The sequence below is a fragment of the Centroberyx gerrardi genome, chromosome 11, assembly GCF_048128805.1.
Source record: "Centroberyx gerrardi isolate f3 chromosome 11, fCenGer3.hap1.cur.20231027, whole genome shotgun sequence".
NCBI lineage: Eukaryota > Metazoa > Chordata > Actinopteri > Beryciformes > Berycidae > Centroberyx > Centroberyx gerrardi.
Window position 1 is genome coordinate 1,345,650 of NC_136007.1, and position 24,731 is coordinate 1,370,380.

The 24,731-nt window shown below is 42.9% G+C and overlaps 2 protein-coding genes across 2 annotated transcripts; one reads left to right on the forward strand and one right to left on the reverse strand.

Annotated features, from left to right (window-relative positions):
• The first annotated feature begins 1,482 nt into the window (after nt 1-1,482).
• On the forward strand, nt 1,483-6,149 carry LOC139914040 (P2Y purinoceptor 3). The gene is made up of 2 exons (XM_071902229.2): nt 1,483-1,913; nt 5,134-6,149. Exons 1-2 carry the CDS (start codon nt 1,483-1,485, stop codon nt 6,050-6,052), a joined length of 1,350 nt encoding a protein of 449 aa, XP_071758330.2. The 3' UTR covers nt 6,053-6,149.
• Nucleotides 6,150-9,808: 3,659 nt separating this feature from the next.
• Nucleotides 9,809-24,321, reverse strand: LOC139914045 (uncharacterized). Its single transcript, XM_071902239.2, has 9 exons — nt 24,207-24,321; nt 22,491-22,706; nt 21,730-21,868; nt 21,332-21,459; nt 20,907-20,959; nt 17,964-18,088; nt 17,287-17,394; nt 11,709-11,918; nt 9,809-10,593 (listed from the first exon to the last, which is right to left on the reverse strand). Exons 1-9 carry the CDS (start codon nt 24,239-24,241, stop codon nt 10,282-10,284), a joined length of 1,326 nt encoding a protein of 441 aa, XP_071758340.2. The 5' UTR covers nt 24,242-24,321; the 3' UTR covers nt 9,809-10,281.
• Nucleotides 24,322-24,731: the final 410 nt, after the last annotated feature.

A 24,731-nucleotide genomic window follows, 5' to 3' on the forward strand; every position in this document is an offset into this window, starting at 1 on the left:
CTGCCCAGACAGAAACCTACAACTCCAAGCTCATGGTTTTTAAAATGGTGGATATTTCATGTTGGAAATCTTCAGCTGCTGAAGCTCCAGTGTGCTGCTGCTGTCTCACTGCAGCGGCTGGATTGAGTTTCATTCCTGCAGTTCTGACTGAATGAACGCTGATCAATTATTTACAGAGACGCTGAAGGTCAGAGGAGAAAAACCCGGAGACCCTTCAATCCAGACCAGACCGAACCGGGCCAGACCAGACTAGACCGGACCGGACCGGACCAGGCTGAGAAACAGGCAGGACGTCTCAAGGTAGAACTGACAGCTTAAAGCAGCACTGCCACACCGATCCATCAGAAAACAGATAATTATTGCTGATAGATGTGTGTGTTGGTTTGTTCTGAGCGTCAACATGGCGGCGAGGCAGAAGAACAGGAAGCTTTGCTCATAACGGAGCTGCTTGATAGAAAACAGAAGAAACAGACTCTACTGTATAAGTTCAATCAGAACCTGATCTGAAACCTCCAGTCATCCCAACGCTCCACCAGCTTCCTCTGTGTTATCTTTGTTCCGGTCGGACCGTCGTCTCTGTGTTCGCCGCTAGTTTCTACAAAACAAACGTAGGAACGATCTGATTGGCTGAACGGACGCTGACGAATCCGTTTAAATCCTCTAAATACTGTTTGCTTACTTACACTTATATAACACTTGTCCCACTATGGTGGGTCTTGCACAGGAAACGACGAGTGACCACAATGCATTCTGGGCAAGATGTGCACCAAGTCTAGATGAGTGGTTCTCAACCCAGTCCTCAAGTTCCACCTGTCCTGCAACTTTTAGCTCCTCTACTCTTGCACACCTGATTCAATTAAGGGCCATCAGGTGTGATTCTGTGATTCAAATAATTCTGTCCTCAAAAACTGAACTGTTTTATAAGTAAATGTTGAGATGTGCTTCATTTTCCTGGCAGCAGTCAACCAACACAAATTCCTCTACACCTTTCATACTTATAGAGACTCTGATTCTGCTCCAGTTGCCGCTATTCTGCAACCAGGTCGCTCTCCGGTTGCGTAACATCATTAGACCGTCGCTTTGTTCCAAAACACAGGCTCGGATACTACCGCACCTGCATGAATGGAGAGAGGTTTCCGGAAAGACGCGTTAATGATTGACGGGCTAATTGAGCGAGACAGTCTTCATCAGCAAAACGCCAGCGGTTCATTCTGAAAGAGCGTTTCCGAACTAATGACTGTGTGTTTTCTCTCTGTCACAGAAAACTCCTTCTGACCCGAGAGACATGGACTGGACAGATAGATAGATAGATAGATAGATAGATAGATAGATAGATAGATAAATAGATAGACAGAAACAGAGACAGAGGACAAATGAAGGAAACTCCGGCACACAAGAGGACTTCAGCTGAAGGAAGGAGCTAAGATGAAACCAGAGGAACATGAGCCGCTCCAGACGAGCCACAAATAGCCGCCGAGCATCATGGGCTTGAGCCAAGCCTCCAACACCACACCGGATAGCGCCCATCCCAACGCCTCGTCCCCCCCGCCTTCGTCCTGCAGCATCGACGAATCTTACAAGTACGTCTTCCTGCCCGTCTGCTACTCCCTGACCTTCGTCTTCAGCCTGAGCCTGAACTCGGTGGTGCTGCTGCGCTCCTGCCGGCGCCACGGCGGCTGCCGCGGCCGCGGGAGCGCCGGCTCCGCGCGGCGCTGGAACACCTCGCTCATCTACATGGTGAACCTGGCCACCACCGACCTGATGTACGGCCTGTCGTTGCCCTTCCTGGTGGCCAGCTACGTGCTGCGGGACCGCTGGGTGTTCGGGGACTTCATGTGCCGCCTGGTCCGCTTCCTGTTCTACTTCAACCTCTACTGCTCCATCTTCTTCCTCACCTGCATCTCCGTCCACAGGTAGGACTCAGAGCGTTTTATTGAATCTGAATCCAGTATTGACTCTGCTTGTCAAATCCGAATCCTTTCAAATGCCTTATTGAATCTTTTTAGGTAATTTGTTTGTTCTTAGTTAAAAAACAGGAAGTGTTTTTATTGCACTCAGTAACAAAATAGCTTTCAGCATTGTTAATGAACACAACATAGTTATAAATAACCTTCTATTTAAGAACTAAAACAAAAAAAGGTAAAGAATTGGTAGTGCTTTTTTTCACTTAGTGCAGCAACAAAATGTTCATGTAGCAACATTGTAAGTCACAACGCAACAAAATTATACATTTATTTATACAATTATACATAAGCGGATTATTTCAGATTTCAGACCCTATAACCAATCCTGAAACTAACGTGGAGATTTCCTTGAGACATGGTGATATAAACCAACATCCACACCAAGTGGCCAAAACCACCGGTGGATTTTGAAGCCAATAAGGAAGTGGCGGCAGGCGGCGATTCCTCTAACGTCCACTAGAGGATCCAAAAAGACTCCAGACCGCCCAACTGTGTCCTTATTTTTCAAAATAATTGCGTCATTAATAGGATTTAACGGTTCTAAAACACAGGGTTGTTTTCCTAGTGATCGACAGGTCGGCGATTACGGACCAATAGCAGGCGGAGCTGCGGCTCTGTGGACGACCCTCGGCTTCACTCTGGCTGCTCCGGCTCCAAAAAATGGCGGCGATCGTAAACCCGATCTTTTGGCTTCAAAACGGCCCTTCAGAAACCTGTGGGTGAAGAACACTCACTACTCCATCTGTTGTTACAGTCTGCAGCTTGTTGCTGTTTTCACCTCTTTTCTAAAGCTTGTTGTCAAAACTCGGAGCGACTTGAAGCTCCTCCCACTCCATTCAGTAGCTTTTACATTTTTGATATATGTTTAAGCGCAGGGCCTGTAGTCTCTTAAACTTGGTTTATGCTTAGTTCTGAGAGGTTTCAGACATGTTCTGAAGGTCGGAGGAGGCTTCTGTTTGGGGGCGATGCACTTCGGAAATGTGACTCTCCGAAACAGAAATGCCCGAACACGCCGCCCACCGCCGCAGCGATTGGCCGGATGTAATGATGTGTGAAGGGGGCTGGGAATGGAGGGAGCCGCAAATTCTCCTCAGAACAACTTCCTGTAAGCTGCTGTGTAGACCGGCTGCCGGCCCCGCCCCACCACAGCCGAAGAAGGAATGATTCCTTTACCAGCACTGAAAGATCCACTGCTCGCGTTGCGTTCGATGGCTGCGTCCAAGATAAAAAATAGCCGAGGTTCAATTCTCGATGGCTGACGCACGCGTTCTCCCTCATTGAAATAAAGTCGAATTGATTGTTTTCTGGTGTATCCATTCAAAAGTCAACGCGCTCTGTGGAGCAGGAGAACGTCACGTTGGCGCGACGCTGACTCTAACCTGAAGCTTTCAACTTTCAGGGAGACAGCAGAGGCTGCAGCAGCGTTCATCCAGTGTTTCCCCGAGAATTTTATCTTTCACTGCGGCATGATCCGGGGGAGAAACACTATAGCAGTTACTATAGGAAATGACTGAATGATTATAGAAACACTATAGCAGTTACTATAAGAAATGACTGAATGTATCAGCAACGCCTTGCTTCATACTTGGACAGTTTACACACATTTCAGTTTCAGTTTAGCAAACCCTCAACAGCTGCTGCTCCACTGCTGTGGGTCTGCTGTTGGTCACTGAGCTGCTTTACTGCAGCCGCTGCAGTTTTTCAGGGAGGAGAGACGGTTTGTCTTTCACTGATGACCAGACAAATCAATTCATTCTAAAACATAAAATTTCCATTCTTAACTTTACTTAAATATGCTTAACTATGCTTCAAAACTATGCTATTTTCTAGAAGAAATAAATACACCATTGGTGCTCAGTTCAGCACTTTAAAATGATGAAGGATTAAAATGATTTCTTACCCAGACAACAGTTTTGTCAAATGAGCAATTAAATGTATTGTGAAATGTTTCTGACAGGAATCCAGTTCAGATCAGGACCGTCCTCCAGTAAAGGATTATGTTCCAACAGCAGGAACTGGACTGGACATTTCCACCTGTTGGTCACATGAGAAGGTTAGCTAACGCCTCAGTTCAGCAGCTAAAACAGTTAGCTTCAGGTTAGCTTCAGGTTTTGCTCACGGTTCAATAAATGAAAACTTCTTGTCATGAGTTGGGAATTGAACCCCGGTCGTCGCCCATTCGTGACGACCTGTACAACTTGAGTTGTTGTAACAATAAACAAAACTAGATAACTGTGTTCACTGACCCAGAGGTAAAACCGTACGTGCAGCAGACCGGACGGACCGGACGGACCGGGCGGACAGTAACGGAGCTGCTGTAGCTGTTTAAAGTGCCGAGCTGCAGCTGGGCCGCAAATACGGATACACCAACAGGACGCGTGCTGAGTAGCTCTGGGGTTACTTTGCACCATCAAACTACTTCCTTTCTCTAGTCCCGTCTCCTCCATCTGATCCTTTCCTGCTGGGGAAACGAGTTTCTCTCACTTTTCCTGCACTGAGGTCCTTATTTCCATTTTAAGACATCGTGCTCATTTCATGAAATTTCAGGAGACGAGGCTCTACCCAGAATACTCAGTTACAGCTTTATTGGGACAAACATGATGCCGTTTTGGCTGTGTGCCTTCCTCCTGTCTGAGCGTCTCACTGGCTCTGAGGACACACAGTCAATATCAGTCAGTTTGTACCGAAAGAGTTCTGAGAAACCAGAGTCAATCCCCTCTGTCATCCATTGGACTATTCTGGGTTTAGTTTTGTTTATTTGACATATCTGAAAAACACATAAAAACAAACCTATAACTTGTGTTTCATGTATCTCTGATAAAATCAAGGACAGCACAAAAAGTCCACAGACTTATTTCCATTGTGGTTCTCGGTTTAGTGAGCAGGTGGGGCAGCATCAGATGTAACACCATAAGTTTACCTAGAAAACATTATATAAAGGTCCAAAATTGCAGAAGACAAATCCCCAAACCAGTGCTGCCATACTCGGAGTGACAGTATCAAACTTGTAAGTGATGTTTAGTGTACGAGTCGTAGACTGAGAACCTGAGTCTATTTATTTCTTTAAGCTGAACAGTAGAAGCCTGACAAAGAAGATCTTGATTACAGTGATAAATGTGATGTGTCATTTTGGGAAGAGATGGACTGAACTCTGATCCTCCCTCCTCAGGTACCTGGGCATCTGCCACCCGATGAGGACCATCACTCTGGAGAGCAAGCGGGCGGTGAAGGGAACCTGCGCTCTGGTGTGGGTGGTGGTCTTCATCCTCACCTGCCCCATCTTCAGGTTCGCCCAGACGGGCTACGTGGTGCGAGGAGGAGGAGGGGGGAGCGACGGAGCGAACGGGACTGGGTTTCAGGAGCAGGAATGGGTCGCTGGAGGCAGCGGCGTTTCGGAGGGATACATGAACTGCTGGGACGACGCCATCGACAAGGAGTTCGACGACTACGTCCCGTACGGCATGGTCCTCCACCTGCTGGGCTTCTTCGTGCCCTTCGTCATCATCGCCTGGTGCTACTCCCAGGTGGTCAGGACAATATTTCAGACCTTGCGCTCACCGCCGAGCTCGACGGAGGGCGGCGAGGAAGGTGTAGGGGGGGACGGGGCGGTGGAGGGGGGCAGGGAGAGAACCTCGGTCTCTATCTCCGGCTCCCAGTACTCGCACTACATCCGCCGGCGCCGGAAATCCATCAAGACCATCGTCACCATCACGCTGCTGTTCGCGCTCTGCTTCCTGCCCTTCCACGTCACCCGGACGCTGTTCCTGCTGCTGCGGCGCGGCCAGGTCGGCGGCTGCAGCGCCATCAAGGCCGTCTCCATCTGCTACAAAGTCACCCGGCCGCTGGCGTCCTGCAACGCCTGGCTCAACGCCCTGCTCTACTTCCTGACAGGGGATAAGGGCGCCCCCTGCTGCTGGCCGGTACGACCCGTCCTCCGCAGAGACCGCCGCCGCAGCAGCTCCCTCTGGTGGCCGCTGAAGATCCTGAAGAGGGAGGGAGCGGGCGAGGACGAGCAGGAGGCGGGCGAGAAGGCCGAGAGGGCGGCGCCCACGGAGAACGAGTCCAAGTCTTCGAGGGTGATCTTCTAGGAGGGTTTAGGGTGCTGGCATTTCGTTTTTTTGGGGCATTTTTTGCCTTTACTAGACAGTACAACGTAGAGAGAGACAGGAAGGACCGGGAGAGAAAACATGCGACAAACGTCTCGGGCCGGACTCGAACCCGGGACGTCGCTCCCGCATGGCACGCATCCCAGACCACTGTGCCACCGCGACGCCCCGCTATCATTTAAAAACACAGAAAATCCAGGGTGATGGACCAGGAAAATAAGTCCAAGTACTGAACGTTTTTCTGCTGAGAGGTTCGACTGTCTGATGTGAAGTAATGAAGCGGTTCTGGGCGGCCTGGAGGTCAGGGAGGCGCGCCTGTGACCGGAACATCGCCGGTTTGAATCCCATGACGGCTATCAAAATGAAGGCTATCAAGAATGAGAAACCCTTCCTTTAACAGCTGCTGTAGCCCTTAAGCAAGGCACTAAATCCCCGACTCGGCGGCCCAGAAGACCGTGGTCGTACTGGCGGCTGTTCGATTCTGAAAATTTTGGAATCAACTACAAGAGTCGAGTCCAGACAAAATACCGCCACACTACCAATGTGTGTGGTGTAGAATTAACCATTTTCTCAACAGTCAGCGGCAGTGTCTAACACCTGGTCTGATCTCTCCCTCGCTCTGTTGCCAGGCAGACTTGAGCCACTTATTGAACCACCTTATCGCATAATCTTATCAGGAATTTGGCTGTGGGATTCACATTTTCTGTACTGTGTGGAATCGACTCCACAACTTTGGAGTCGATTCTCTATTCCTAAACGCCTGGAATTGAAGAATCGATTCTTTCTGGAATCGACTCCCGGTCCTACTTGGCAGCTTCCGGGCGTGAATGTGAAGCAGAGTTTCACTGAAGAAGAAGTCAATAATTACAAAAAGAAAGAAAGAGATGTTCACTTTGAAGTCTAACTTAATGTAAAACAACTTACAGCAGCCATTGTACCGACATGCACTTTGTGTCTGAATGTATTTTCTCTAAATGTGACATTATGCATGGATGGACATTTCTGCCTCTTTTTTTTTTTTTTTGGACCTCAGTTCATTTGGACTAATATCCAGAGCCTCAGTTCATTTGGACTCGTGTTTTGACGTTGTAACTTGATTAAAGTGTGTGTTGTTGACGTCGGCTCTGTGCCTCTGGCCTCGTTCATGGTTAACACACAGTGAAGACGAAGGGCTTGAAATTATTAGCCAGGTTAGTGATCGTCTCCGTTCATCTGGAGGAGACGCATCCGCTCGCCTTCTGACTGCGCACATTGTAAAAATAGCTGAAACTCACCTCATTCATAAAATAACAGGCACGCATTTTCTCTCTCTCTCACACACACACACACACACACACACACACACACAAACTGAACAAGTAATTATGAGTACTCTCTCGTACCTATGGGGCGTGGAAGTAACAAAAAGTAATAAATGAAACAAATGATTTGTAAATAATTGAATTTCATTGTTGTGTAATGATTTAATTTGGTATTTCAATATTGAATGTTATTGATTTTATTTGATGCAACAATTAATATGATAGCATTTTATTCAACCCACCATTTAATTAGATAGCTGTTTAATCCATTCAGTGTTTCATTTATTGTTTTTGCTACTTCCACCCCTCATACATACCAAGACACATTTATTTACTAGGGTTAGGGGATTTCGATTTATAAAGCATGTTGCAGCTTTTTTAAGCTTTATGATTGTTAATTTCATCAAATGTCATCCTCCTAGTTAATTTTGTAATAATAACGAACAGATGAGAAAAATTATTTTATGGGCCAATACTGCGGGGGCAACGTTGTAGGAAGCAACGGGGCTTCTGGGAAATGTGGTCTTAATGTGGAGAAACACTAGAACAAACAATATTACTGGTGTCAGTAGACTGATGTTTCTAAATTAATCTGCTGATGATTTATTGATGGGAAAATGATACAGAGCAACTTTAAATTAAAATCTCTCTCTCGCCATCGTGGAGCGTTTGCCCGCCGGCCACCGTCCGACACGCAGAAGTTTATTTCCCTACAGGGAGCAATGAAGTATTTATTTATTTAGTGTTGAAGAGGGCAGTGGAGACACACACACACACACACACATCAGCATTTTGTGAGAGGTCAGAGGTCAAATGAACACCTTTAGCATCAGCAGCTTGTGATGAAGTCCAATGCAAAACAATGGAGAACACACATATAAAAATACATATTAAACACATATTCCAGGGACAGCTGCATTTGCAAATAAAACTGTTGCAGAAGGTGAAGACATGAAGGTGAGGACATGAAGGTGAAGTCATGAAGGTGAAGACATGAAGGTGAAGACATGAAGGTGAAGACATGAAGGTAAGGACATGAAGGTGAGGACATGAAGGTGAGGACATGAAGGTGAAGACATGAAGGTGAAGACATGAAGGTGAAGACATGAAGGCGGCCGCTGTGCAGCAGGTACAACCACAACCACCGCACTGAGCAGCACACATTAGTGCTGAAACCACTAGTCATTTAGTTGGAACACACAAAATAAATCATAATATTGATTCATTGTTTTAGTCATTTATAATAAAAAAAAACACATATACCAAACATTTTCTGGTTACAGCTTCACAAATGTTAAGATTTGCTGCTTTTCATTTGAAGGATCACTTTGGGCTCTGGGAACTTGTGATGGGCATTTGTCATTATTTTTTAACATTTTATACACTAAATGATTAATCGATTAATTGAAAAAATAATCAATAGATTAATCGATAATTATACTGAACAAAAATATAAACGCAACACATTTGTTTTTGCTCCCACTTTTCATGAGTTGAAATAAAAGATCTAAGACTTTTTCTATGCACACAAAAGGCTTATTTCTCTCAAATTTTGTTTAAATCCGTGTTAGTGAGCACTTCTCCTTTGCCAAGATAATCCATCCACCTGACAGGTGTGGCTTATCAAGATGCTGATTAAACAGCATGATTACTGCACAGGTGTGCCTTGGGCCGGTCACAATAAAAGGCCACTCTAAAATGTGGTTTTATCTTGAAAAAAGACATTTATTAGGCACTGAACTATGGAGCCTAAGGCTACGTTCACACTGCAGACAGAAGTGGCCCAAATCCAATTTTTTTGCTGATATGTGACTCAGATCTGTTTTTTTCATAACAGTGTGAACGGCACAAATCACATGGAATCTGATCTTTTCAATTCTGATTTGAGCCACTTTCATATGTGGTCCTAAATCAGACACAGGTCTGATTTTTTGCAGTGCGACCTCAGTCTGAACAGTCATATCAGAATTCATGCGACTTTTACGTCTCTCTAGATCGACATTCGTCACAGTTCTGCGCTGGCGGGAGTCGCTCGGTGAAGACAAACATGGAAGACAGCTGCGATGGAGGGAGTCAGAAGTGTTTCTGTAATTCTGTACAAGCAAAACTTGCGGGGTCGTATCGTAACCGGTCTGTGTCTGAAAGCGTATCGAAACAAACCGAATGGAGCCGCAGAAGAACATCGACTTCTAAATGAAACCGAACGCCGACTTCGGCGGCCTCCGTGTTCACTTCCGTGCGACAGCGTGCTGCGTGTCACGTCTTTGTTATCGTTCTTTTGCGCATGCGGGTCAGTTCAGGACCGGGACCAGTTCACACTGGAATCTGATACTGGCCACATTTAAAAAATAATGTGAACAGCCAAACAAAAAAAATCGGATCTGAGCAATAAATCCGAATTGAGCACTAAGACTTGCAGTGTGAACGCAGCCTTAGTCACTTATCTGATGCTAAACTGACTTTATTAAGGCGGTCTATAAATCTATAAATATCCCAGGCACACTACATAAATAAAGTATTATTATTATTGTCATTACTTATTTCAGCTGGAGCCTTCATCAAAATGTCATGATTCTGTCATTTCACTGATCATTTTCACGTGGATCTTAAGAGTCTGATGGTGCTAATTAACACAGAGAATATAGAAGAATGATGTTCTGATAGTTTCTCTGTTATCTCTCCACCTGCAGTACAGACAGTCAGGGAGTTCTGGACTAAATCATCTGACAATACAAATATTCCAGATTTGGGTTCAAGAGAAAACATCTCATCAAATGGGGGTCCAGGGCCTTAATTTGGACTAAATTAGGGTCCTTGATATGAAAAAGGTTGAGAATCAGTGGTCTAACAGATTACAGCTAGTACTTTGAAGGAAAGGAAAGGAAACCCCGCCTCCTCCTCTCCTGCCCGTCACTCCCTCAGCTCCCACTGTGTGTCGCTGACCAGCCTGTAGTTGAGTTTCCTGTAGTTTTGTGGGTGGAGGCGTCTCTGCCTCCACACCTCCTCGTACAGGCGGCGCGTGACGGGCGGCAGCGGGGCGAAGCGGCCGCGGCGGGCGAGCGCCGCGCAGTAACTCCACTGCTCCTCCTGCAGCTTCAGCAGGTGGCGCGGCTCCACGCCTCGCTCCGCCCGCTCCTGCCGGTCCCGCCGCACCTCCGCCTCCATGTCGGCCCGGGACGGCAGAGCCACCGAGCCGTCCAGCACGCCGAGAGCGAACTGCACCTGCGGGGGGGGGGACAGACGGACAGAATCCACTCAGTCTGGGATGTTCAATATATTCCAGGAGTTATTATTTTGTGATGAAGTGTTCCTACATTTCCCAGAATGCCTTTCAACAAACTCCAGAGAAGGGGTGCCAACTTTTTCCATTCAGCTGTGGGTTCTCTCTCATAGCATTCGTTTCGATGTCTCACGGTCAGCCCGTCACAAAGCAGAGGCTTTCTCACTGGACTGTGGGGGCTAGTGAGGGTTTGAGCTCGGGTCTCCGGGCCGGCTGGTTCACGCACATTCTACCAGAGGTTTGGCAACCTGCTGGGCCGGTGCAGAGGGACTCTAGTCAGGATATAGGCGCTGCAGCTAAGTGTTGGTGGTCGGTCTTCGAGATAAGCTTGTCCGGAAATATCGGAGTCTCCGTATCCCACGGTGAGACATCGAAACGAATGCTATGACAGAGAACTTCTCTGAGTAGCGTGAGTGAGCTGTCTCACCGGACGTCCTGCTCGCTGCTGGGCTGAAGCGAGAAGAGGAGCGCTTTCTTGACGAGTGACGCAGCATCAGCCTATAGGAGGAGGGTCCTGACGCACTGCCAGCCACTCAGAGCATAGTGGAATATATGCTTCTGAAGATACGCATAGGGGCGTGTCCCATAGTGAGACATCTCACTCATGCTACTCAGAGAACCGGGTTTACGCAAGTAACCTTAAGTTTTTGTTCCCAAACAGAGTCTGGGCCAGAAAGTAATCACTGAGTCATTGGTATTGTATATTATGGTCTATGGAACAGTAAAAATCTTTAAAGGTTAAATGTGTAATATTTCTGCTTTACTGAAGCAGAATATGACCAGAAAATATCAGCAGGATCCTGGATGGTAGAGAGTGAAACAAAGTGAACAGATTTCTGCATTTAAAAACACAGGAGCAGCCGAGGCCGAACGCTCCGGCCACACCAAGGTCCCTTAACAAAGCTGCCAATTTGTTTTTGCCTTGCTTATCAGCAAAAAACACACATCGGAAAATACAATTTAACGGACCGGCCCAGTTATGCACCGGGGAAGTGGGAGTTACTTCACACACATAATGGCGACTCCCCCCCCCCCCCCCCCCCTCTGCTCTGCTCACCTGGCAGTGGAAGTTGGGGAAGGGGCAGATGATCTTGCAGATGCCGATGATAAACAGCGAGGGGAAGGCGGGCGGCATCATGAAACGGTAGAGTGGAGTCACCAGGTGGTCCCGGACCTCCAGGCCCAGCCGGGCCGGCCGGAGGAAGCGGTAGGTGAATCTGTATCCGGTGCAGAGCAGCAGAACGTCGGCGGCGCCCGCCGAGCCGTCCTGCAACGACAGCCGTTAGTTTTCATCTTAAAAATCAGAGATGAGTCGTCAGATTGTTAACAGCATTCCTGCACAATTACAATTTCAAAATCCATACTTTTCTAAAACTTTATTTCTTGATTTGATTTTCAGATTTTGGTGCTTAGAATGATTATGCTGATACTCATCTTGCCCCAACTAACACCTTAATATATACAAAACACCTACCACATCACTCACATTGATGAAGATTATTCTTCACATTGACAAATATCACAGAATGTGAGAAGAAATGTGCAGCTGTCTGCATGTCAGGACAGTAAAACCATATTTTCCAGACTTTTCCAAACTCTTTTGTGCAATTTTTTGCAATCAATACCTGGAAATTGCCAAATACATACATTTCCAGACTTTCCAGACTGGTGTAGGAACCCAGTGTTAAGATTTAGTTTAGTTTGTAGATTTTTGAAAAGATTCAGTTTAGTTTGCATTGTTTATTTGAATTTGTTTTACTGTCACTTCGGTATCCAAGTGATGAAGATCTGTTGCCTCTGGGTGAGTAAAGAGTCATGATGTGATGATGTGATGATCTGAACTCATCCACTACTACAGGATTCTCTCTTTAACCAAGGAAATATGGCAAAAGTAAAGAAAACTGAGAAGAATTCATGTTTTTATTTTCACTTTGATTTAATTTCCGTTCTGACAAAGATAATAGCTAATAGATCATTTCAGTTGTTTTAGGTAAATTTCAGTTTTCATCAATTTTATATTCCAGATTTGTATTTCCATTTACTGAAGTTTTTCTCTGCCTGTCGATAAACAGTATCACAAAGTAATATTCATTTTAGTTTAGTATAAAAAACTAGTCTTAGTTGTAGCTGAATATAACCTGGGCTTGGTTTTAGTTTAGGTTAAGTATAATAATCTATACCCTGATCTTAGTCTTAGTTTTAGTTAGGTTAACCTAGTCTTAGTGTTAGCTTTAATCTTGGTTCAATAGTTAAATGTGAACAACCTAGTCTTAGTTTAAAAGTTAAGTATAATATAACCTAGTTTTACTTTAATAATGAACCATAATAAGTCTTAGTTTAACAATAAAGTATAATAGTCTTGGTTTAATAGTTAAGTATCTTAGCTTTAGTTTATTTTAGTTTAACAATTAGTATAATAACCTAGTCTTAGTTTAAATGTAAAGTATCTTAGTTTTAGTTTAACAATTAAGTATAATAACCTAGTCTTGGTTTAATAGTTGAGTATATTAAGCTAGTCTTAGTTTGCAAGTTAAGCATCTTAGTTTTAGTTTAACAATTTGTTTTAGTTTAACAATTAAGTATAAAAAACGAATCTTAGTTTAATAGTTAAGTATCTTAGTTTTAGTTTACCAATTAGTTTAGTTAACCAGTTAGTATAGCCTAATAACCTAGTCTTAGTTTAAATATAAAGTATCTTAGTTTTAGTTTAACAATTAAGTACAATAACCCAGTCTTAGTTTAATAGTTAAGTATATTAAAGGAATAGTTCACCCAAAAATGAAAATCCTGTCATCATCTACTCCCCCTCATGCCAGTTGAAACACAGGTGAAGTTTGTCCATATAACACACAGGGAGGCTGCAGCTCAGCTCCAGAGCAGCCTTGTCAACCCAGTGTTTGATAGTACCCCGGAGATAACGTGTTGCTCTGAGGACGGTTCGCTTGATACGTGGAAAGATCCTGATGTTTTATTTAATCGGAGAGGACTTCACTTTATTCATATAAATGCAAGGAGCTTGTTGCCTAAGCTTGAAGAGATCAAGCACCTTGCAGTTACTTCTAAAGCTGCTGTGGTCGCAGTGTCCGAGACATGGCTTGATAGCTCCATTCAAGACGCAGAAATTGAGCTCACCGGTTACTCCGTCTACAGGCGTGATCGCAACAGAAATGGAGGTGGGGTATGCTTGTTTATAAGGAGTGATCTAACATTCAATCCGCAAGCCGACCTCCAGGTGGAGGGCTTGGAAACGGCATGGATTGAGCTGCTGCTTCTCAAGACTAAACCCATTATTATTGGTGTCTGTTACAGACCTCCTAAGCAAACAGACTTTTATGAACTTTTAGAGATGTCTTGTATTAGGAGTAATGTATGCATGGAGAAGGAATGTATTATATTGGGTGATTTTAATACAAATTTGCTATTGCCTCCTAGTAAGAGTTGTTTAGTTAAATCATTTTCAAACTTCTGTAAAGTGTTTGGTTTGCAACAACTAATTACTGAACCTACTAGAGTGTCTGTAAATAGCCAGTCCATATTGGACTTGATATTGGTCTCAGAGTGTGAAAAGATCTCCCAATCAGGCGTCCTTGATATTGCCTTAAGTGATCATAAAGTAATTTTTTGCACTCGTAAGATATTTAAATCACAGATAAATACTGGAAATCACCGCTCTATTAGGTCCAGATGTACTAAACATTACTCAGTTGAGGGATTTGAACATAGGCTTTCTGAGAAGGATTGGGCTGATGTTTTGGGTAGCAATGATGTTGATAAGGCTTGGACCCTTTTTAAAGAGCATTTTATAGCTGCACTTGATGCTGTTGCTCCAATGAAGGAGACTAGAATTAAACAGAGAAGTGCAAATTGGATGACTACAGATATTTTAGATCTTATTAGACAACGAGATTTATATTTTAGAAAGTTTAAGAAGTCAAAATTGCCTACTGATTATGATAAATATGTTCATTTTAGAAATCAAGCCAGATATAAGACAGAGAAATCAAAGTCCCAATTTTATGAGGATGCTATTGCTGAAAATTCACACCAGCCCAAAAAATTATGGAAAGTACTTAACGAAATGGGCTCCACAGGAAAGTCCAAAACAAAATCTGGCAATATTGGACTAGTCATTGAGGATAAGATGTGTTTTGATAAATGGAAGGTTGCTAGTTATTTTAATAATTTTTTTACAACCATTGCTGCTAGTTTGGTTACTAAATTACCTTGTGGCTCAGGGAGATATGGCCTATCATTTGCGAACTCTTTCTACAAAGATAAAAATGTTGTTCCTGATGTATTTGAGATAAGTCCTGTTTCAGTGGAAAGGGTAAGGATGTGTCTATCCGCATTACCCACAAACAAAGCAACTGGATTGGATCTTATTCCAGCCAGATTTCTGAGGGATAGTGCCAGTGTAATTTCTAGTGTGATTACTCATATAGTAAATTTATCTATAAGTCAGGGTAAATTCCCATGTGAACTGAAAAGGGCAAGGGTTGTTCCCCTTTTTAAGAAGAACAGTAAATCAGATGTTGGAAATTATAGGCCAGTATCAATTTTAACATCCATGTCTAAGGTTTTTGAACGTCTTGTGTTTGAGCAGGTTGAGGAATATTTAGTTAAAAAAAAAATGTTGTATGAGCTTCAGTCTGGTTTTAGAGCAGCATACTCTACTGAAACCTGTCTTATTCATCTGTTTGACTTTATTAGACAAAACTTTGATGAAGGAAAGTATGTTGGCATGATCTTGCTTGATTTGCAAAAAGCCTTTGACACAGTGAATCATACTATACTGTTATCAAAACTACAGTGCATGGGTTTTAGACATACTGCTGTAAAATGGTTCACTTCTTACCTTACAGGAAGAACTCAAGTCTGTGATGTTGAAGGGGTTATATCAGAACCTCAGGATATTACATGTGGGGTGCCGCAAGGCTCTATTTTAGGGCCTCTTTTATTTCTTATGTATATAAATGATATGCCAGCGGCTGTGAAATGCAAGCTTTTACTGTATGCTGATGATTCTGCGTTACTGGTATCTGGGAATAATGTCAGTGAGATTGAAAACACTCTTAGTAATGAATTAGAAAGTGTAAGAGAGTGGCTCATAGATAACAAGCTCTCAATACATTTGGGCAAAACCGAGTCAATCCTGTTTGGAACTAAGAAGAAACTGTCAAGAACAAATACGTTGAAAGTCTTTTGTAATGGAGCTGAAATTGTATCTCAGACAAATGTCTCATATTTAGGAATAATATTGGAGCAGTCACTCTCCTGTGAATATATTGCTGCTAAAATATTATCTAAGTGTGCCAGCAAACTCAAGTTCCTGTTTCGCAGAACAAGGCTTTTCGACTTTTCTGTTAAGAAACTTCTCGTGTCATCATTGATACAGTGTCATTTCGATTATGCATGCTCTGCTTGGTACAGTGGTTTGACAGCTAAACTCAGGAACAAACTGCAGGTGATGCAAAATAATATTATTCGGTATTTATTAAATGCATCCCCTCGAACTCATGTTGGTAGTGATGAATTCAGAAGGGTAGGACTGCTGCCAGTACAGCTCAGAGTAGAACAACAGAAGCTGCATCATATGTACAATATTATCAATGGGTATGCTCCTCAGTACTTGTGTTCTCAGATAACAATGGTCCATACTCAGCATAACTATAATACCAGGGCCAGTGTGCGTTCATGTCAAGTGCCTCGAGTGAATAATGTAGCTAGAAGTTCCTTTTTTTATACTGGTGCCATGTTGTGGAACAGCCTTCCGTTACACGTCAAGTTTTTAAATATGAGAGGGGCTTATAGAAGTCAGGTTAGGACTTTTTTATGGAACAGGGTAACAGATTTATAATGAAATCTGCAATGACATTGTTACTTTAGCTGTCCTTGTTTTTCTGATGTAGGAGTTATTTTTTATCTTGTAATGGTGGTGATGTGTTTTTGGTTTTTTAGGATTGTGTTTGTTTAGTTTTTATGTTCAATGTCTTGTGCTTCCTTGTGTTTTTCTTTGTCTTTTTAACATCTTGGGACCATGTTGGAAATAAGTGTTTTTCACTTTAACATGTTATCCTTTGGATTTCTTTGTTTTGTTTTTTTGTTTACTAATCCATAAATAAAATCAATCAATCAATCACTCCAAAGCAACTGAAGTCAGTGGGGACCAGTTCGTCAGAGCTCCAGAAACACCTACAGTATATTTACACCATGATTTAGTGCAAATCTTAACTACAGCTGATTGATTTGCAACAAATAATGGTGTATAGGTCTTTCTATTCACAGTGTGATTGTTTGGCTGTTTTTGTTTTGGAACTCTAAAGAACCGGTCCCCATTGACTTCAGTTGTTTTGGAACTCTAAAGAACCGGTCCCCATTGACTTCAGTTGTTTTGGAACTCTGAAGAACCGGTCCCCATTGACTTCAGTTGTTTTGGAACTCTGAAGAACCGGTCCCCATTGACTTCAGTTGTTTTGGAGAAGGCTGCTACCAAGTTGTGCTGCAGCCTCCCTGTGTGTTATATGGACTAACAAATTTCACCTGTGTTTCATTTGGCATGAGGGTGAGTAGATGATGACAGGATTTTCATTTTTGGGTGAACTATTCCTTTAAGATAATCTTAGTCTCAGTTTCACCTGGAAGCGCAGGTGTCCGTCTTCCTCGACCGCAACAACTGGAGCGGCTTGTTGAATCCCAGAGGGAAGAGGGAAGGTCAGGGAAGGATTACTGTGACTCAGAGTCACCTAGAGAGAGAGAGAGAGAGAGAGAGAGAGAGAGAGAGAGAGAGAGAGAGAGACATTTTCCTTTAAAGTTGCTCTGTGTATCATTTTCCCATCAATAAATCATCAGCAGATTAATTCTGAAACAGTCTACTGACACCAGTAGTATTAGTTCTAGTGTTTCTCCACATTAAGACTACATTTCCCATCAGCCCCGTTGCTTCCTGCCCCCCCCTCCCCCTCCCTGAAGAGGATCAACATGTTGGAAGTGATTTCTCCATCTTCCTTTCCCTCCTTCCACCATCTGCTGCCAGAAACTCTTTCAGCTTTATCTCCGTCTGCTCTGGAAGAACAGAAGAAGAACCTCTTCCTGTTTTGTGCCATAAAGCGATCCAGCAGATTTCCCTCCAGATCCACCAGGTGAAGGAGAAACAACGGAGGATGCAGAGTAGAGGCCATTTATATTATTATACTATGGTAGCAAAACTTTATTTGACAATGATATACTGATGTTTAAAATGCTACATGCAGCAGCTTTACAATAATTCCACTCTAAACTGTCCTTTACAGGCAGAGGTTTGGTGTTTTGGTACCTGGGCGTCGACTCCGGACAGTTCTATGGAAATGTCGATTCCTGACGCTCCGGCTCCCAAAACCACCACCGAGCGTCCGGAGAAAGGCTCCGGGTGTCTGTAGGAGTGACTGTGCAGCACCGTCCCTACAGACAGAGAGACAGACAGACAGACAGAGAGACAGACAGACAGACAGAGAGAGAGAGAGAGACAGACAGACAGAGAGACAGAGAGACAGACAGAGAGACAGAGAGACAGACAGACAGACAGAGAGACAGACAGACAGAGAGACAGAGAGACAGAGAGACAGACAGACAGAGAGACAGAGACAGACAGAGAGACAGACAGACAGACAGAGAGACAGAGAGACAGACAGACAGACAGACAGACAGAGAGACAGACAGACAGACAGAGAGACAGACAGATAGACTTTAAAGCTGCAATAAGCAAAATTTTCTGACCACAAGAGGGAGACAAAAACAGGAGCAAATTTGTGACTAAACTCACAGCAAAGCCACAGTCAAACATTACAAAGCAGCGTGCATAAATGCTAACAGCTAAGCTAACCGTACCTGCTGAGGAGTCACCTGTCTCACTTTGACAGATCTTTCTCCTGCTGAAGGTCACATGACCCACAGTGACAAGTGGAGAGGCAGGAAGCAAGTTTACTAGTTTAACATGTTTACTAGTTTAGCATGTTACTAGTTTAACAAGTTTACTAGTTTAACATGTTTACTAGTTTAGCATGTTACTAGTTTAACAAGTTTACTAGTTTAGCATGTTTACTAGTTTAGCATGTTTACTAGTTTAACATGTTTACTAGTTTAACATGTTTACTAGTTTAGCATGTTACTAGTTTAACAAGTTTACTAGTTTAACATGTTTACTAGTTTAGCATGTTACTAGTTTAACAAGTTTACTAGTTTAACATGTTTACTAGTTTAGCATGTTACTAGTTTAACAAGTTTACTAGTTTAACATGTTTACTAGTTTAGCAAGTTTACTAGTTTAACATGTTTACTAGTTTAGCATGTTACTAGTTTAACAAGTTTACTAGTTTAACATGTTTACTCGTTTAACAAGTTTACTAGTTTAACATGTTTACTAGTTTAGCATGTTACTAGTTTAACAAGTTTACTAGTTTAACATGTTTACTAGTTTAGCAAGTTTACTAGTTTAACATGTTTACTAGTTTAGCATGTTACTAGTTTAACAAGTTTACTAGTTTAGCACGTTTACTAGTTTAACAAGTTTACTAGTTTAACAAGTTTACTCGTTTAGCACGTTTACTAGTTTAGCATGTTTACTAGTTTAACAAGTTTACTCGTTTAGCACGTTTACTAGTTTAGCATGTTTACTAGTTTAGCATGTTTACTAGTTTAACACGTTTACTAGTTTAACAAGTTTACTAGTTTAGCATGTTTACTAGTTTAACACGTTTACTCATTTAACACGTTTACTAGTTTAGCATGTTTACTAGTTTAACAAGTTTACTAGTTTAGCATGTTTACTAGTTTAACATGTTTACTAGTTTAGCATGTTTACTAGTTTAACAAGTTTACTAGTTTAGCATGTTTACTAGTTTAACATGTTTACTCGTTTAACATGTTTACTAGTTTAGCATGTTTACTAGTTTAACATGTTTACTCGTTTAACAAGTTTACTAGTTTAGCATGTTTACTAGTTTAACATGTTTACTCGTTTAACATGTTTACTCGTTTAGCATGTTTACTAGTTTAACATGTTTACTCGTTTAACATGTTTACTCGTTTAACAAGTTTACTCGTTTAGCATGTTTACTAGTTTAACATGTTTACTCGTTTAACATGTTTACTCGTTTAACAAGTTTACTAGTTTAACAAGTTTACTCGTTTAGCATGTTTACTAGTTTAACATGTTTACTCGTTTAACAAGTTTACTAGTTTAACAAGTTTACTCGTTTAGCATGTTTACTAGTTTAACATGTTTACTCGTTTAACAAGTTTACTAGTTTAACATGTTTACTCGTTTAACAAGTTTAACAAAATCTCGCTTGATCGATTCCAGCATTATGAGAAAATGTGCAGGAATGGGAGGGGGTGAGCGCCGCTTTAACGTAGGGCTGGACGATATGGTTGAAATCAATATCATGATAATCATAAGGATTTTTCTCGATATCAGTATATATCACAATATGGTTCATGTATGCAAAATCACGTTAAATAATCAAATTAATGTTCATCTCATTGAACCGAATGGTAATGTTAGGTGTGATGTCAAACAAAACTGAAATTTTCAAAAAAAAAAAAATTCTACCATACCTCATTTTATCAGAGTTTTTAAGTAACGTTTGCTTGTCATCATCAATTTAGACAGCAGAAATGTGTGTCACAATATTAAAATATCTTCATATCATCACGATATGATTCCACTGAAAGACGATAAACGATAATATTGAATTATCGTCCAGCCCTACTTTAAAGCTAGTTTAAAAAAAATGGTAAAGCTCCAGTAGGGAGGGGGAGGAGCTTCGTTCAGGACCGGACTTTCACAACAAGCTTTAGAAAAGAGGAGAAAACAGCAACACAACTGGATGTTGGTTTATATCATTATGTCTCAAGGAAATCTCCACATAGCACACGTTAGCTTCAGGATTTGTTAGAAGGTCTGATTCTGCTTATTGCAGGTTTAATATCAGACCTGGGAGAAATTTGGATCGACCATCATCCACTACCTTTACGTACGGAGGCAAACTCAACAAAACAAATTTACACCAAAATGATCCTTAGATAAGAGAGGAGAGATGAGCAGAGCGGCAGAAGGTCCAACTCAAAGACGACAGCAGCTGGACTGAACCGTGATGTCGTTTCATACCGTCAGCTCATGCTAACAGGCGGCTACTTCAGGTTTTACACTTTGTGTTTTTATCTTATTTATGTAGCATTTTAGAAACAAACAGAAGATGAATTCATTAATGAATTGTACCTTTGAAGTTCTCTATCCCCGGGATGTTTGGGACGTGAGGGTCGGAGTAATGTCTGATGAGGGAGCAGAGAGAAAGTCAGGGTCAGGACGTCTAGTGGTTCTCAACCTGGGGGTCGGAACCCAGCGGGGGGTCGCGAGATGATTTATGGGATAGGAAAAAAGCTTTTTCAACTTTACAAATGTATTATCATGTGCATTTTTTCTGATTTTTCTGATTTTTTTTTCTTTTTTTTCTTGTGAGTTTAGAGTTTCTTTATTTACTATTACAAAATTCATATAGAAACAAGATAAACCATTCAAAGAAGAGGAAAAAAATCTAGATCATGCAGGTGAAATACAAAAATCAATGGTGGAAACAACAAAAATCGAATGCATGACGGACAAGTGAGGGAGATGAACTCAGATGAATGCAGGCGCCGTCTCACCCGCTGCAGACGAAGACCGAGTCGAAGGTCTCCGTCGCCTGAGACCCCGTCTCGCCGGACGACGTCACCTCCCACGTCGTCCTCGTCTCCGTGACGACAGGCTTCACATCCTCCACCACCGTGTTGAACTGCCACACCGGACGGGAAAGATCGATTGATTTAATTGATTACATTTCATTCACTTTGACCTATGACCCCAAACTTGTGGTTCATTAAAACTAATGGACTGGATCAACATTTGGGATCATAAGTATTTACTGAACAGAAGTTTGGGAAGTAAGTTCCTTCAATCCCAACCACTGGTTAATAAAACCAATTCTAAATATAATCAAGGTTATAATTTGCGTGCCAAGTCCAGATCAAGCAGCGGCCTGGGGACCAGCAGGTGGACGGTTTACCCGGATGTGCGGCCCGATGCCGTGGCTCCTGCAGTAACTCTCCAGGTACCGCTGCACTTCCTGGTGGGGCAGGAAGCTGGGCAGCTGGGGGTCGAAGGGGAAATCAGGGAACATCATCACCTCTTTGGGTAGGTTGGTCCTGGGGGGAGGAGGGGGGGTGGGGGGGCGGGGGGGCAGGTGTGAATGTAATCCAGCTAAATCATATCTCTTGTTTGTTTATTGTTGTGCACAAATTGCAGGAGTAAAATCTGAAATACTTGGCATTTACATAAGGGTTAAAAAGTACATTCTTGTTGTTGTTGTTGTTAGCTTCAATATACAATTAAAAGAAATAGAAACACTGATTGAGTAAGAATATATAAAACAACATTAGCAGGTATTGACATTTATCGGCTTGGTTAAATAAGGAATGGCAGATTTGGAATAATGTTTGAATAAATAATGTTTGAATAAAAGTGGAAAAAAGAAACACAATTATACATATAAAGACAGGGGGAGTCAGGGAACAGCAGAACTGGTTAGGAGACTTTCCTGTACTGATAAAGTCACAGGTTTGATCCCTGCAGCAGCCGATGTGTCTATTAACAGCTAAATGTGAAGAACCTGTCAATATGGTGGCAGCGACCTCAAATTAAGATAATTTAAGACATTTGCAGACTTTTTAAGGACCTGCAGACACTCTGGTTTGGGGTAAAAGTGTCCTCCAAATGGCAGATGTTTAATATTGACTGTCTCACACACACACACAGTCCTGTCTGTACCTGAGGTTTCTGTACATGCTGCTGTGGATCGGCAGGCCGTTGTCGTGCGTACCGACGCGCTCGTCGTACACCCAGGTCCCGCCGAGGGTCCCGCCGAGCTCGTACAGCACGGGCGGGGCGAAGGTCCCGGGCCGGGCCAGGAGGTGTCGGGCGGCGCAGAGCCCGGCCGCCCCGGCGCCCACCACCGCCACCCGCAGCCCGCCCATCCTCACCGGCCTGACAGACAGAGACAGACTGAAGTTAGACTGCTGCGTCCCAGATACAGGCAGGTGTGTACAGGAGGCTTGGGCGATACACAATTTAATATAGATGCTGTCCCGCCAAAATATCGCAATATACAATATTATTGTGCTGGGGGAGGGGGGCGACTTAATAAGTACATTTTGTCAACAGTAGTGAAACCAACTGTATTGTAGAATCAGAGTTTTTTGTTTTTTTTTAAGGCCCTGACACACCACACAATGTCGGGCCGTCGGTAAGCGTCGGTGTCCCTAGTTTTTGCGGTGTGTCCCGCACCGTCGGTGAGAGAGATCACTCTGATTGGTAGTTTGTTGTTTTGCCTCTGGATGATTGGACTGATAAATTCCTTCAACATGTGGAACTGAACAGGAAAGAGCCGAGCAAAATTTTTAAAATCGGAGGTTTCATTTATCTCCAGCTCTCGACAGGTTCGGGAAAGCCCGTTGAGCCTGTCGCTGGAGTATTCATGATTTCACCCATTTAGTGCGGTTTCTCCTTATTTTTCGCCTCCGCCTCTTCCTTTCTTCTTCCACAACCAAAAGACCAAGGGCTGACAACGCCTGTGCCATTGGTGTGTCAGGGCCTTAAGAACAGAGGGGGAAGAAGATTTCTCTTTCCCTGGGAGTCTTTCCTCTTTCCTCTAGTGAACTGATGTAAGACATGCAGAGATGCATCAAATTAAACACAAATTTAACTAAAACAGAAAGACAGCAGGGTAACAAACAGATAGTTCTGCTGGATCCCAACAGAAAGTTTTCTACTGAACAAAACAATGGCAATTTGGTGTAAAATGACAAATTCACTACATGATGATTATTTTGTTTGTTTACTATCCTACCACTAGTAGATTACAGGTTTGTAAGTTGAACAGTTTGCACACTTGCTTTCAGTGACCTTCCTCTTCAAAGAAGAAAGACAAACTTGTCAAACTCCACAGGCAAGAGTGGGAAATCTACATTTACTTTTCTATTAAAGGAATAGCAGCCAGTCAGGACAGTGAGGCGTGAACTAAATTAATTTGTAATCTAGCTGTGAATATACACTAACTGCAGCAGTCTGGACTCTGACCCACAGACTCAACATGGCAGCCTGACACAAGGTCCAGGATCTGGAGAGGGCTGCTTCGGTTTCTATGCAGACTTCAGTGAAATGAAGAAGTTTTCAGTGTTATGAACAGAAAACAGGTGAAGTCGGGCAGGTGAACGGGTTTCTCATCCTCATTTGGGAAAAGCTTTCATCACAAATTGACCCTTTCCTCTCTGTTTAAGCTCAGTGTTTGGCTAAAATCTCCAGTGAGATAAAGGTAAATGTTAAATTTAGGCTTAGGTCAACTTTTTGTGCCCAGGGATGATGCACTGCGCATGCCTACTGAGACGCAGCACTACATGCTTTCATTATAAATCTAATACATTGTAAACTTTATAGATGAAATGTTAAGTCTGTCTCTACATTACGCTTGGAATAATCAGTAGTTACCGAGAAACATCAGCGCTGTCCCCGTCCATCATCATCACACCCGGATCCTCCTCCGTTCATTCCGTCAGGAGACACTCGATTTTACGGCATTTCGCCCGGATTATGTCAAGGGGGGGGCGGGGTTGTTTATGTAGCGCGTGCCGGTTGGTTGGTAGCGGTGCACGCGCAAGTAAGCGAGATGACCAACAACAGATGGAAAAACCCATGTTTAACGTTAAAGCGGTTTCTGTGAACTTTTCAGTGTAAATCTAAAGTTGTGCCACTGTCAGCGCGAGACACTTTCCGAACGAGCGCCAAACTCCATTCAAAAATATGACAGTTTTGTATCTTGACTATCGATAAAGGTAAATACACTTTAATATACGGCTTCCTGAAACTTCACGAGCCTCGGTTCAGTTCGGCACACATCGGGACCACCAAGCAGCACTTATTCCAATAAAATATTAACGTTTAGGATTGATTTGCACGTTATATTCCTACAATCCTCTTCCACCAAGATAACGTTAACGAGCAGAGTGAATGAGA

What these genes read in the sequence shown, in the direction of transcription:
- LOC139914045 (XM_071902239.2), bottom strand. Translation starts at nt 24,241, where the DNA reads ATGATGATGGACGGGGACAGCGCTGATGTTTCTCG. An exon ending in TCGGTCTTCGTCTGCAGCGG is followed by an intron (nt 20,960 to 21,331) that starts GTGAGACGGCGC and finishes CTCCCTCATCAG; the next exon opens with ACATTACTCCGACCCTCACG. An exon ending in TGTCCGGAGTCGACGCCCAG is followed by an intron (nt 17,395 to 17,963) that starts GTACCAAAACAC and finishes CTCTCTCTCTAG; the next exon opens with GTGACTCTGAGTCACAGTAA.
- LOC139914040 (XM_071902229.2), top strand. Translation starts at nt 1,483, where the DNA reads ATGGGCTTGAGCCAAGCCTCCAACACCACACCGGATAGCGCCCATCCC. An exon ending in ACCTGCATCTCCGTCCACAG is followed by an intron (nt 1,914 to 5,133) that starts GTAGGACTCAGA and finishes CTCCCTCCTCAG; the next exon opens with GTACCTGGGCATCTGCCACC.